Here is a 14965-nt window from a genome sequence, read left to right on the forward strand (position 1 = left end):
TAGTATATGCATTTTTGGTATTTATTTAAATTCTATACTTAAATTTTCCATACGAGTCTAATTATGATTGACTATGTACAAATTTAAATTAATCTCAAATGCATTACAATTTTGTATTTAAAAATGATGCAAAAAAAGGCCTGAGGGTTTTTTTAAATTTTTTTTCCTTTTTCTAAAAAGTAAAGGCATTTTTAGACTCTTCCATTAAATATCAAACTTTAAGTTGAGAATTATTGGTAATTGATGATCATACTTTCCGTAAAAGGCATGAAATAGTCTACGTCAGTTTTAATTATTAATTATGAATTGGTCATTAGGCTTCGCTTGCGTGCTTTTGCAAGGCATCGAATTAGGGTTTGCCATTGCCTCGCTCACACATAATATAGACAATATATAACAACCCGCAACCGATTGCCCTTCATAAAGTCGCCTCTTTCGGTTCCTAAAGCAATCGCCTCTCCGATCGCCGATCGTCGCGTCCAAGGTTCTTTCTGATTCCAAATTCGGGGCTTTCCTCTTGTTTTCCCTCTCGTTTCTTGCTGTCGAATTTGTTTGGGTTTGCTTCTGTTTTTGTTCTCTGGCCGGAAATCCCGCCATCGCGTCGATAATTTTGATTCCGTTTTTCTATTTATATTGCGTTTATCTTGATTTTATTCTATGGTTGATCTTACGAGAAGATGTCGAGGCAGAGCAGTTACAAGCAGCAGCATGACCTCGGTGAGTACGCCGCCCTCTTGGTTTATTTACTGCCTTTTTTCCCCTCTCCCTTACAAATATGTCTAAAGATCACTATTTGTCATATTCATGTAGAGAAGAGGAAAGCTGAATCTATGAGGATTAAGGAGAAGTACCCCGGTAGAGTGCCGGTATGGAATATCGTTTGTTTTCCCATATCATTCTTCTTTATTGTCTTTTTTTGGTTATTACTATCGTCTTGCCTTACCAAATTCGACAAAATTATGTCCATAATTTGCATGCTTGTCATTAATTCACATTCTAAAACATGAGATCTTTGATATGCAAGTTGTTAAACTGGTAACTTAATGATTGTAATTGAAAACTATCCTTAACTTCTAATGTTATATAAGTATATTTGAATTTGAGCTTGTACCTTCTATTTATTTTTATATGTTTAACATTTGAAAGGAAATGTAATGCAAAGTGACTAGAGAAGGTGAGAAAGAAAATATGTATGTAATTTGAAGAAAAAAACATAATTAATCTGAGTTTAATTTAAACTAGATGATATTTATGAGAGATTTTCATATTTTAAAAATGTATATGCGCTATTGTAGATTTTATGATGATAAAATATGCTATTTTATAAATTTAAAATGGTAAATAAGTGTTTATCCCTAAACAATATCCTTGTGATGATAAATATATGCTGTTTCATAAATTTAAAATGGTAAATAAGTGTTTGTCCGAGAAAAAAAATACTCTTTAAGTAGTGTAGACTAAATATGATAAGGTTAAAACTTTCTAGTTCTTTTTGTATGGCTCTCTTGTCAACTTAACCTTGTTCATGATTGATTGACAAAAACCTCCAATTCTTATGTTTGAATTCAAATATCCATAAATAAGAACCACAATTCTCCTTACTATTTTTCATAAACTAGTTTGTCTGATATATTTGTTTGATTTGTGATATAATCTACCATTCTTAGCTCTAAAATATCATTTGTATTCTTCCTATCTAGTTTATTTGTAAAGATATTGAATAATGTTAAACTAATAAACTAGCATAGTTTGAATGATTCATTTGAAGATTGAGTCATTATTGATATTTACAAATATGTTAGTATGATATGGAAACTTGTTTGTCTAAATGTACAGTTGGACATCGTCCCTTTATTTTCATTATCATTAAAAGGCCGTCCTATTTTGAAAAAAAATATATCAAAAGGGTGTCCCATATCCTAAATATACCCTTGTTACAATGCTATTATAGCAGTTTTGACTAAAGTTGCTCCAACATTGCTCAAAATTACCAAGTAATTATAGTTAAAATTGCTCAAATATTAGTAAAAACTACTTTAATTTAGTCAAAACTAATCCAACTTACTCCAAATAGTCAAATACTATTAGAGCATTTTTGATCAAAACTGCTACAATTATATTAGTTTTGACCAAAAATGCTACAATTATAATAGTTTTGATCAAAATTATTATAATATGGAGCAATTTTGATTGAAAATGCTACAACGAATAGCGGTTAACCAAAACAGTATAACAAATTTCTATATATAAAATGGGGCATCCTTATGATATATTTTAAAAATGGGATGATAATAAAACAAGAGGTGCAGTTTCATGTTTGCTTTGGCTTTACAGGTAATTGTTGAAAAAGCAGAGAGAAGTGATGTGCCAAGCATTGACAAGAAAAAGTAAGTGACCTTCCCCGCATGGTTACAATTGCCATTAACTTATTTATTTTGGAGGAGATTTTTAATTTATTTTTTTTACCCACCATGAAAATTTTGAGTTTATGTGGAACCTGCTTTTGAACAAGAAATTTCTCTCTGTTTTTCTTACCATGGTCTGGTGAACAATACTCTCAGGTATTTGGTCCCAGTGGATACTACCCTTGGGCAATTTGTATACGTCATTCGAAAGAGAATAAATTTAAGTTCTGAGAAGGCCATATTCATGTTCGTGGACAATGTGCTTCCACAGATCGGTACTTCACCTTAACCGTTAACATTCATAATACAGATCAAAGAACTGATTTTGATGTTACCATTTCTGATGCATTTAGGAGCTCTGATTGGGCAACTCTACGATGAGAAGAAAGATGAAGATGGATTCCTTTACTTTGTCTACAGTGGAGAGAACACCTTTGGCTCTCTGAAAACACAGACTTAACTAAGCCTTATGTGCTGCCGATCATCAGCATAGTGTACATAATGGCATGAAGCAAGCTTTAGCAATAACGTAGAACCTTGGATTTCTTTCTACTTTTCTTTTGGAGATGGGTTTCTCCGTGTATTCTATTGTGGCAATAAATAAGGCTTCCACTCAAAGCTAGGATGAGAGTAAATAACACTTGAAAATAAATTAAATCAAATTAAGCAGTCGTTTCAATAGTTTAATTTATTATATACTTGCCTTCACTCAGCTACCTTTGAAAAGGCAACCCGATTTAGAAAGGATGCCATAACAAATAAAACACCAGGTATCATTCAGAGCATCTGATAATAGAGTTAGGACAATTTACAGAAATGACTTCTATTTTTTTAGCTTAACATAGAAATTCTTCGCCATCTCAAAAAGGTAAATCAAGCAACGACAAAAATATTTTACGTAGAAAAAATGAATATGCTTTGGTTCTTAATTGGTGCAAAATCAAACAAATGAATATGCAGTTGCCTATGCTCACCTATGATTGGCAACTCATACAACTAGCAGCAAAGGTTATGCGGATTACCAGTACTACATGTTAAGTGCAACGAGCTACGAAGATAGCAGAAGAAAAACCTCGTAGAACATCGCACTTTCCAAACCTCATGGCATCAGTTCTGACTTGATGCAGGTTGCTGCAGTTGCATCATTCGAAAACTCGCCAAAGATATTTATACAATCTTCCCATTTCTGTTGTTCCCTGGCTTCCCAATATCCACCAATATAACAGAAAGTACCATCGTCACTGTCCCTTTTAAACCATCTTGGTTGCCACCCACTTGCTTGCAATTTCCTTGACTGCACCAAAATCACAATTGCATGAATGCATGGTCAAAAAAAGGCGATTATGCATAAAACCTACGGAAAGAGTTAGCCGATTCAAAATTCAATGAAAAAGAATGCTCATAACGTGGGAGGTACATTGATCATTGAGGGTGTTGAAAGAAATTTCATAATCCAGCAATTTTAAAAAAGAGAGAATTTGGAGGGAAAAAAATACTAAAAAGAGCAATTTTACTACTGCCTTGCCAAATTTTTATTTTAATTACATCTACACTTCAAGCAATTTCGCTATAGCCTTGTTAAAATTGTGATCTCAGAAAATTACCATTCGTTGCCTTTTCTCTAATCTCAACTTTTCTGCATTAGCCTTTCCATACTCTCCATTCTCAAGGTAGCGCTGATCCGGACGGAGTCGTGAATCAGTAGGTGGAAGTTTGCCCTTAATCAAAGACCATTTCACCATGAGAACACAAAAAATCAAGAGATACATATGAAAAAAAATGAACAAGACAGTTGAAATGTGATGTCTACCTTCAGTTCTGATCTTAACTCATTTAGCGTAATAGCAAATGAGGTCAAGTTGTACCGTGTGGGTTCAGGAGGAGGCTTGTTCTTTTTCCATAATAAGTCAGCATTTTCGGTCGAAACAAATCTCTTGGTCTTTGCGATTTCATCACCTAGCGAATAGTACATGCTATCATCCCATTTTCCTACCAAACTGGCAACTTTTGTTCCCTCAATGTCCTCAACATAGCCTTGCACCTATGCAGAAAATTGCAGTTCCAGTGATGAGAAGAACTTGATAAATTTGGATCAAACACTAAAACCTAATAAAATTCATTCTGTACCTGGCGAGGATTCCAGTCAAGAAGCGACTGCTCTTTGAATTTTAGTTTACAAGAATACTGTCTGTTTCCTCGTATGTTCATTGTACCATGGTGATTGCAGTATAACTTACCAAGGATCAAGTTATTGATAGTTGTAGTCACCTAAACAGATATCAGATGATTCTTTAATGGGATACAAAGTATTTTCAATTCTAAGGATGATGGTAATTACTGATGGCCTTTATGGATGGCATGAGAGAACATATAGTTGTTCTCCAGGTAACTTTGACTTTCTAAAGCTATATGAATGTTTAGCAACACATGCAAAGTTGTTGTTCATACTAGATTGTCAGCTTATAAGTGATTTCACATTGCAAAGATTACCTTACTCCATTGAAATATTTCACCATCATCAAATTCCAATGTCAATAAACCAACAGGGTCTAGTTGTATGGATTGTCCCCAAAATTTATTCTTGAGATTACTGTCCCCCCAGAATTTCCAATTTTTGCCTTCACAATGGCAGGCAACGAGCATAGGATGGTGGCTAACCTAGTAAGGAGATGATAAACAATCGAAATTTCAGGTAATTTGCATACCAATGAATAAATAATGCAAGTACATAAAAAAGAGTAGACCAAAACTGAGAGGTGATACAAATACATTAAGGCATAGCAAAAGTTTGCATCTCAATTAAGTAAATTGCACACAAGAAATAAGCACAATGGCATCTTACAAAAATCTTTTCATTTTCAAAATTTCAATTTCATTATCCTAAGTAGAATAAGTGTCATAATACAAAGTTCTTTTGCATTGTGTATAAAAGTAATTAGATTTTCTTAAGATATGTTTTTCAAGATAGAATAAATGCCAGGAATAAGAAAATATTTATTATACAAGCAACAAAGTCTAACAAAGTAAAGAAAGTCATGTTGAAATGATTTATGAATAAGTGCAATTGTTTTAACGTAGTTAATTTTAAGTCCAGCAAATCTTGTTTCATACCTTATCCCTATCAGAGGAAGTGCCTCCAATAATCACTTATCCAAAGCTTATCAGACTATGCAGGCACAGATCAATTGGGCCCCAAAACATCATAGAGATATATAGCTACCCACATTTTTTACTAGCTCACACATGAATCGTCTGAATAGACAATATGTGAGTACAGATCCAGACATTGGCCCGGTGGATCACTAAAGCAGAATCCACATCAACATGGCAATGTAACTATTTAATGGCTTAGGCAACATAAATAGCTCACAGTATGAACCAAAAACTGTACATTTTTTCATTCGGACATTTCTTATCACTTTTACTAAGTTTTATGATGGAATAAGGTTTGATCCTATTCATGGGGATCCTGTAATATCACTCTTAGTTGGGCCAACTTAAGTATTGGAAGAGGTAACTTGAACAAAAGCTCATGAGTTCTCATTTCTGCAGAACTTTGTACAAATTATCTTAAGAAACCCCACCAATAGCACTATTGATCATAGCCGCACCACAAGAAGGATTCATTTCATCTATTAACTTCATCACTGGAAAGCTATAAGAATTTCCCCTGGGTGTTGTCTCTACTTTGGTAGACTCAACATCACTCCAAGTTCTATGACCATTATTTGACATCATCAGGCAGGTCTGGGTGTTTATACACTCCTAGTGATAACACTTTTGTTCTTACGGACTTCATTGAGTAAGTAGTATCTTGAACAAGACTTGGACTTCAATCACCTAGGTTTATATAATCTCATATGCTTCCCATGAGCAATATAAGATTGCAGTGGCTTAAAGAATCAAACCACATTGGAGTCACACCTGCATTATGCAATGCAATCCATTACTGCATTCATTTATGTCACCTCTTATGTTGCTGCTTTCTGAAATAATGCTCAAATCATTTTAAAACAGTAGCCGACCAAATCAACTACATGCAGTTAACAAAGAAAGTTTTAACTAAATGTAGCATTACTATCTTGGATGGATTCGGACTACAAGAGAGAGGTGGAGGAAGGAAGAGCCCTCAAGTGTGTAGTAAATCAAGTGTTTGGTACACATAAATCATAATGTTACGAAGAGTTTTGCTGCGAGCAACTGCTCATAATTAGAGGTGTTAAAAAGACTGGGTCACCCAACAACTGATTGATGAAGCAAAAATCATAGATGATGAAGATACTGATGTCACAAGGGCTAGACCAATGCTAACACTTCCATATTTCAGAAATCTACCTTTTCCGAGAAGAAGCGGATTCCTTTTTCAGGGTAATCAGCTTCATAGGTCTCTCCTAGCAAAGGATTGAAAGGTTTGCAAAGGCGACCATCACAAGAAGAATATCCAGAGACTGCAAAGGCAGCTACTTTCAGAATTCTCAGGAGACTGTTTCCCTGAATTAAAAATTTCAGCAAAGAAGCAATGTTAGAATAATTCAGAATTGTGAAGTTACAAGCAGCGCGCATGCCAACTTTCTTTCTAGAACAAAAAACTATATGCAAAAATTATTGTACCACTTGGAAAATCACAAACAAGAAACACATCCTTAACTCGGTTATTTCATGCATATGAACTACATGGAGTTACTCCATGAAATAAAGGTGAAAAGATGCTATCAACTTAGTCACAGATAATTATAAATTTCTAACTTAGTCAACAATCAACAGTCATATATTGGCTACTAATTACATATATGTTTGTCAAACTTATTTCCTTTAAAAAAAAAGGCCTAACTTCATGTTAAACCTTCACATCATAGACTCCTAAGTGCTGCTTGCACACTCATCTGGGTCCTCTTTAGTTAGACTTAACCTTTTACCTATTCTCTCAATGACATCACTCATCTAAATGCTCTCCTATGTATAATCAGTATCTTGTATTTTGATTCCCAAGTTCATCATTGGCACAGTTAATTTTTGCCAACTACAGTTTATCAAATGCAAAATGCAAATATTTTCTAAGTCAGTAGCTGCTTTGCATGCATATGTTAATGGAATGGTGACATTGAATGTATGATGGTCTTTATCCCATTTCAGTTCCATCAAAATGCTCGATGGCCTTTATCAGTATCACTTCCACTTTTGTTTCTCTTCAGCAATCAGCTACATTGATTTCTGTTGATGCATCACCTAAAAATTATCCGATTATTAGATTGGCAGCAAATTTTTCTTGCATCAAATGATCAATTCTGCTAATAAAAATTATTTGAACTTTCACTTTTTAGCAAGACAGACCTGATTGGTTTTACATGTTACACAAGTTCATCATGTGAGCTTGTTTAAATTCTCTTCAGCAAACAAAAAAAGGTTCATTGTATCAACAAAAGATTAATCAACACAAAACATCATGATCATCATATTGACGTTAATCCTTGATATATGATGAATCTTAACCAACAACATATAATGCATGAACCATACTTCCATAATTCTTATTTCTAGTATCATGGAGTCTGTTCAATTCATATTGGAACTGTTCTAACCCCCTTCCCTATTGGAACTGTTCTAACCCCCTTCCCTGGCAATATAACAATTCTCACTTAATTTCTTATTGTGCACCCTACTCTTGTTCAAATGGCCGGATCTGAGTGCTTCGATCCACATTGCCTCCAAAGACTCACTGTCGCCAATAACTGCATGTAACTACATGTAGAGTAATGGTCGGAAAGGAGAGCCTTGGCGCAACAATAATGTTGCTTCCATGTGACCTTGAGGTCACGGGTTCAAGTCGCGGAAACAGTCTCTTATAAAATGCAAGGTAAGGCGGCATACAATTGACCTAATGTGGGATCCCGCATAGGCGGGAGCTTCGTGGACTGGGTTGACCTTTAGAGTACCTGATTGGGTCAAAATAGAGCAGAGCTATCATTCATCGGGACACAATTTCACAACCTCAATTTATGGGATCTATAGTTTTTCCCTTTTTTTCTTTTATCCTAACTTTGCTTTATTTTTCTCAAACCTTTAGGGAGGCACCATCCTATATTAAGCATCAGTTGCTACTTCTAAAGAATCAGAGAGCATGAAAGATCACAGGATTTCTGTCAAAGATTTTTTGGATCCTCAATATCAGCCAACTGATTCATCATGGTCTTTGTTAGAGACATAGAGGTATTAGGTTAAAGAAGTCAGTGGAATAACGGGTTTAGTCCATCACTGACAAATTGAAATGCCTGGATCATCCAGTACTCCTCAACCAGTTAGTAGTCTATGGACACAAAACTTAAAAGATCTTGCAGAGAAAATGAACACTATCATGTAAAGAGATTAACCCAAAAAAAAAAAGAGAACTGTTGCTCAGTAATGAAAACTGACATCACTGGCAGAGATGGCATCTATCACAAAACTAATTAGGTTCTATTACAAAATTGATAACACCTTTCCAGCGGACAATCATAAGTGAATAAAAAATAGACCTCACATCTAACAAGGGAGGGACCAATGTCTATAAAGATGAATTTTCTAAATTTGAAATAATGTATGAAATAGCTTTTCTAGTTCCATAGGTGAGAAATATTTATATTGAGAACACACAGAATAAAAACAAAACAAAACAAAAAATAAAGATAATACACACACAAAGAATAAAACACACACAGAATAAAAAAACAAAACAAAAAACAAAGATAATACACACACAGAATAAAAACAAAACAAAACAAAAAATAAAGATAATAGTGGGACAAAATTGGACAAATAGTAAACCCCTTTCTCTGTGAGACAATTTCTATTGATTTTAAAGATTGCTCTATCTTGCAAGATATTAATCAAATTAGGTATAGTATATCCTTGGCATTAAGAGCTACAGAAAATGAAAAGTTTTGCTTCACTCAGAAAATGTGGTACAATACCTTTTTCCCATATTCATATGCTTCATCCAATAAAGATGAATATTCCAAATCTTCAAAACACTTCTGAAGTGAGGATAATGGCTCATTAAAGTAAACAGGAAGGCAAACCCTCGTAAGATCTTTTCCAACATTATCTTTAATCATTGACCAAAGGCTCACAGACTTCTCCTTCTCAATAGGATCTGGTAACTTTGTTCGCCGTCTGAGATCTAGAAACATGTTCTGAAATTCAGGATTTGCATCAAAATCCATTATGTTTGCATCATTAAGATTATCCTCAATTCTAGATGTTATATCAGAATTTTCTGCAGTTACAAGAGATGAACAGGCCAATATAGAATCATTGAAGCTCTCATTTGTATCAAAGAAGGGAAGTTCATCTTCGTCTGACAATTCATCAAACTCTTGCTTTTCCACATCATCTGATGACTCAGTTGTACTGTACTCTGATCAAGAAAGAGAATCATTAGTTAAGAAAAAAAATACATTTCTAGAATTTGGAGAAACAAAAAGGACTCATGGCCATGGAGAACAAAAATCTGCATTTTGAAAATGCAGTATAGATAAGAAAAAGCTCAGTTAAGAGCCAGATTGAAAGTGAACTCAGTTAAAGATTACAATTGAAGATAAATACATGCTAATGGGGCTAACTGTCACTTTGATAGCTTTATGAGAGTGAAGTATTGAAGGTAAAGGAGTAGGAAAAACAGTTGCACATTTTCGATATAGCATCAAGAAATGAATATGACCTCTCTTCCAAAGTTAAGCTAGCAGGAAACCTCAAAGCGAACATCTAAGCATTAGGATGCTAATGAATAATTAGAAAATAGAAATGATGATAAAAAGAACAACTTTTGCATAGTTCTTTCATAGGAATGATACCAACAAAAATAACATAGGGAGTACCAATGAATTTTTCATGTCCGGAGCTTGAAAGGTCATACTTGGATAGATGCAATCGGCCTTCACAATTTACCACATCTTCTGCATCAACTTCCTGCATATACAGTAGATTATTCACAGAAACAGTGTATTTAACAATTCCTGGAATAAGCAAATTTCTTGTACAACCATTCTCTCTCTCTCTCTCTCTCTCTCTCTCAAATTGTAAATACCTTGAACATATTGTTGAAATTATTTCATCAAATTTCAATTACTATTATTCTATATTAAATAGTTCTATATGAAATATCAAATAGTTTTGGTAATTTCTACTTAATATATCAACAAGGAACCAATATGAGAGCTACAAGAAATTGATATTTCATACAAGGTTTACAGTACAAAACACATGAAATCTTGCATACAAATGTTTGCATTTCAAGTGCCATGTGGATGCTATACCTTCATCAGTTTATGGTCATTATTGCATTTAATCTCTGATATAGCATTCTATACAAAAACAAAATGGTGAAATTGGTAACAATGCAGTGGTCAGTGTTTGACAACATTGATGATCATGTGGAAATTACATCCTAGTTATGGAACTACCAGAACATTATCATATTTTATTTATATAATGATAATTTGATCTGTTCATATGTATCACTTGCCTAACTAGACAGTCTCTAGATTTAACTCAAATCAGCATTCAATTTGTAAAAGCATGCAAGTGAATGTATTCACTAAATTTGCAGGAGATCTGTTGTAAAAAGTACCTCTATCTGTTGATGAAATATATGGATAGAATTCAGATGGTCTTCCAATTGATGCTTCAGTAATCTATGGTACTCGGCAAACTCTGAATGCATAATCTGCTCACAGTCGCTGATGAGTGCTTCATCTAATCCTTCATCATGCATGTGATTTCTAAGCTTTTGAGTTGAAATCAACACATCGTTTTGCAAGAAAGGTGCTCCTTTAACTATGGAAGTTTCTTTTATTGCACAAACCAACGCATGAATCCAGACAACACGATCTATGCTGGAATCAGTCCTCAAATGAAGTGTTTTTGTTGGACAAAATATATAAAATCTTCGGCCGTCAGTCTTACTTTCACGAAATGAAGAGATCTAAGAGGTGTTCAAAATAATATTAATTAGAATATTAGAGAGGATTTGCTTCTTATTAACATAGCATGCTCAAGACACTGTTACTATAACAAGTTGATATAGCTTTAAATCACATAAATGCCTATCAGCAGACATGGTATATTGTCTCCATGTTGCACTTCATTTAACAGAGATATAATCACATGTTCCATCAAATAATTCAGCATGCACTCCTTGACTATTCTCAATCTGAGCGACGATATATGCAACAAAGAATTCTATGAATTTAGAAAAAGGGAATAGCTATTGCAAATGATATAAAGGTCAAAAAGATATCAAAGATAGCAGTTCACAATAATTGTAAATCACACACACAAAAAAAAAGATAGCTTTACAACATATGAATCTAAAAACATGTCCTATCAACTTCTACAAATTAAGCCATATGCAGCACTCCATCTGACAAAGCTGGAACATGACCAGAGAAACAAATGCTTAATAGACCATGAAAAAAATAATACATGACACTAGGTTATCAGTATCAGATAGATTGTAAGAACATGATCAGATGAACAGTCATCATTAGAATATCTTTCTAAAGAGAATTTAAATTCCCACCAACTCCAACTTTTGTGAAACATGCAAGAAATGATAATAAATAGAGGATATATAATCATGACAATGGTCCTAAATAAAACTCAAAGTCAACAGGTCTGGCACACATATTAGTAATTCAAAAGAGAAGAAAATGTATATTTAATTATATGCAACTGCAAGAATCTGGCTGAACATGCAAAATAAGCAGATAGATGCAAAGCATATACATTTACACAGTTTATGCTTAACCACAGAAGCACCATGTATGTTAGCACATTCCAATAAGAACAACTAAGTGGGCATGTATTGTATTGGCTAAACTGCAGAAACATCAAATATTCTAGCATATTCTTATAAATAATTCAAGCAGTTTAACGATATAGTGATTTAGCATCCATAGACATCTCATAGTTTATTATTCATTCCCTAGTACAATTGATCGATCCAATATAAAATATGAATGTTTTGTGCAATAGTGTTATCATATAAATTAATACAATAAAACAACTTCACAGTAAACTAAATGGAATAAGTATCTTAACTGCCCATCCAATTGTGTAAGGAGTAAAAAAACAAAGAACTCCCAAACACTTCAGCATCCCATCCATCACTAATACCTATCTAAATCTCATAATGGAAAATTTTTAGTAGATTCAAAAAGAAAGTCATGAGAGATAACATGATAAAGCGCAAGGTTCCTTATTTTAATTTCAATAAAATACCGGTACAAATGGGCCAGAAAAATTTGAATTTCCAACTGGAAAGATCAAGCAAATTAATGTTACTTTCAGATGTCAGCATGAAGATTATAATTCTAGACCTTGGGCCAGAACTGGCATACCACTCTAATTTTCCAAGTTACAGAACAGAAGTACTTGGACTTCAAATCCCCCTCATGAAACGATTTCTAGCTCCTCTCAATCATGAAAGTAAATGTTACCAAGAGTTGGTACCCTAAAGTCCCGGGATTGCTAAAACTATCAGTCATATGCTACAATCGCAGTCAAAAAAACTTTAAAAGAATAAATGCTGGAACGCCCAGCCCCCCATGACGTATATTGAGACATTAATCTACAAGAAAGGGAGACAGGTACAGCTGGTAGAGTAGTCGTACTCCGCACCGCGAAGAAAGCAGTGAGCTGTTTAGGTGTACTAATACGGGATCGTATCAAAGTTCAGGTCACGCCCCTGTGCCGTCTACAGAAGAATAAAAATGAAGCATAATGGCAAAAAATTGATACACGTTTGTCGCAGGTGAAAATTTTCGCAGTGGGAAGACACCTCAAGGTCGGTTTTTTTTCCTCTTCCAAAACACCAAAAACAAAGAAGGCAAAGTATACAAGAGGAAAATTATGAAATCAAAGCACAAAGACCAAACGATGAGAAAGAAGCAACTCACTTAACCAATAACGAAAAGGAAGACAAGTCTTTACTCTCATCAGCTACTCGATTGACAACACATGGATGAGCAAGGAACAGCTATAAGAATCAGAGAAAGCCATGAGATAAAGGAAAATACGAGAACGGAGTAACAACGCATGAGAAGACACAAAAGCAAAGCAGAACCGTACATCTGCTCCCAAACTTCAAAGAATCCAACTACTGGAACCTAAATCCAGCTGTCTTCCGAGGGTTCTGGCAAGAACAGAAGCCGTGTGGGGGGTCGCTGCGGCTCGCCCGCTCACCAAGTATTCGTAAATAACCCCGCGGTGCCGCAAAACTCCCTCTTTGACCTACATAAGAAGAAAAGAACCAGCCATCGCCTCACACAAGCAAACAAAATCGCGCGTTAGTGTTCGCGCCCTTCTATCCGCTCCCTCTTCTCCTACTCGCCCTCTTCTTCCTCATCCAGGCCCATCAACTTCTCAAAAATCAAAGTTCCTCCCGGTTAACGATGCACCGAGAGAGCAACAGTGACACAGACGACAGCGTACTCGAGCGGGCAACTAGTGCCCAAGAGTCCTGTTTTCTCACCGATTCTGTGCCCACGAAGATTGTAATTTATGTAGGCATCATCTTCACCGTCTGTTTAGCTAACATTTCCATGTGTTTAATTTTTATATTTAATAAGTCGACGCCGTAAGATATGGTCAAAAGAAAAACATCAATTAAATTGATTATACATAATTAAACTGATAATCTAGTCAATTGAGCTCAACGAATTTAAATTGTTCGAGATCAAATTCAAACGATAAAAACAATAATATATGGAAGAACAGCTTTCTGAAACTCTGAAAATTTTATAGCGAAATCCAATGTCTTTTGCTCACCATAAGACGAACGACGCGAACCGGCTTTTGGGCCTTCCGGCACCCAGTAGAAGCGGCTGCGGCGGCGCTACCGATGAGGCGGACGCCTCGGCCCGCAGGGACCCAGGTCGGATCCCGCCGCCGGATCTTCGAGTAAGTGAGGACGCCGCCCTCGAGCGAGAACCACCGGTGCCTCCATCCCTTTCCTATGTTGGTCCACTTGCAGAGCACCCCGGCGACGGCAACATACGATGAGGGCGACTCGCATCCCTTGGAGTCTTCCTGCCGGAACGACGGCGCAGGCGATCGGCCGCCGAAGCTAGGGCAGTCAATGGAGATGCAGCAGAGGGGGTGGCGCAGCTCAGCGATCCCCATCGCCAACACCCGGAATCGCCCCGGTCGCCGATCGAAACGAGCCTTTTGCGAGCGGCTTCGGGCGCGACGCTACTTATAGCGCCAGCGGCTGCGGTGACGCGCTGAAGTGCGATAGGTACACCGTGCGCGTGGAAGTTTGCTATGTGGCACGGAATTAGGGATCAAAATAATGGAAACATTGCAGTTCCGTCCATAATTTCTATAATTGCGAAACGTACCCTTATAAAATTCTAACATCACCAAATACCATCTAAATATCTCATTCTTTTATCTTTTCAATCCCACCCCCCAAAAGCATTCAGCATGAGAGACGGCCAATTCAACGTACGTAGGAAACTTCCGGTGCCGAGACAGATGCCCGGGGCAGTGACACAGGTCAATTAAAAACCTCACTGTTTGCT

The 14965-nt window shown here is 35.8% G+C and overlaps 2 protein-coding genes across 3 annotated transcripts; one reads left to right on the forward strand and one right to left on the reverse strand.

Moving 5' to 3' along the window:
- The first annotated feature begins 306 nt into the window (after positions 1–306).
- On the forward strand, positions 307–3077 carry LOC122005204 (autophagy-related protein 8f-like). Its single transcript, XM_042560154.1, has 6 exons — positions 307–484; positions 678–717; positions 811–866; positions 2335–2387; positions 2562–2680; positions 2759–3077. Exons 2-6 carry the CDS (start codon positions 678–680, stop codon positions 2863–2865), a joined length of 375 nt encoding a protein of 124 aa, XP_042416088.1. The 5' UTR covers positions 307–484; the 3' UTR covers positions 2866–3077.
- Positions 3078–3272: 195 nt separating this feature from the next.
- On the reverse strand, positions 3273–14692 carry LOC122005203 (oxysterol-binding protein-related protein 2A-like). Of its 2 annotated transcripts, XM_042560153.1 has the most exons (11): positions 13512–13937; positions 13340–13419; positions 11011–11364; positions 10259–10349; positions 9353–9798; positions 6741–6896; positions 4896–5063; positions 4533–4673; positions 4216–4446; positions 4010–4123; positions 3273–3699 (listed from the first exon to the last, which is right to left on the reverse strand). In XM_042560153.1, exons 3-11 carry the CDS (start codon positions 11152–11154, stop codon positions 3505–3507), a joined length of 1686 nt encoding a protein of 561 aa, XP_042416087.1. In that variant the 5' UTR covers positions 11155–11364; positions 13340–13419; positions 13512–13937; the 3' UTR covers positions 3273–3504. The 2 variants fall into 2 exon arrangements, with proteins under 2 accessions (XP_042416087.1, XP_042416085.1); XM_042560151.1 differs by lacking the exons at positions 13340–13419; positions 13512–13937 and adding an exon at positions 14211–14692.
- Positions 14693–14965: the final 273 nt, after the last annotated feature.

Source organism: Zingiber officinale, chromosome 7B, assembly GCF_018446385.1.
Source record: "Zingiber officinale cultivar Zhangliang chromosome 7B, Zo_v1.1, whole genome shotgun sequence".
In the NCBI taxonomy this organism is placed as follows: domain Eukaryota; kingdom Viridiplantae; phylum Streptophyta; class Magnoliopsida; order Zingiberales; family Zingiberaceae; genus Zingiber; species Zingiber officinale.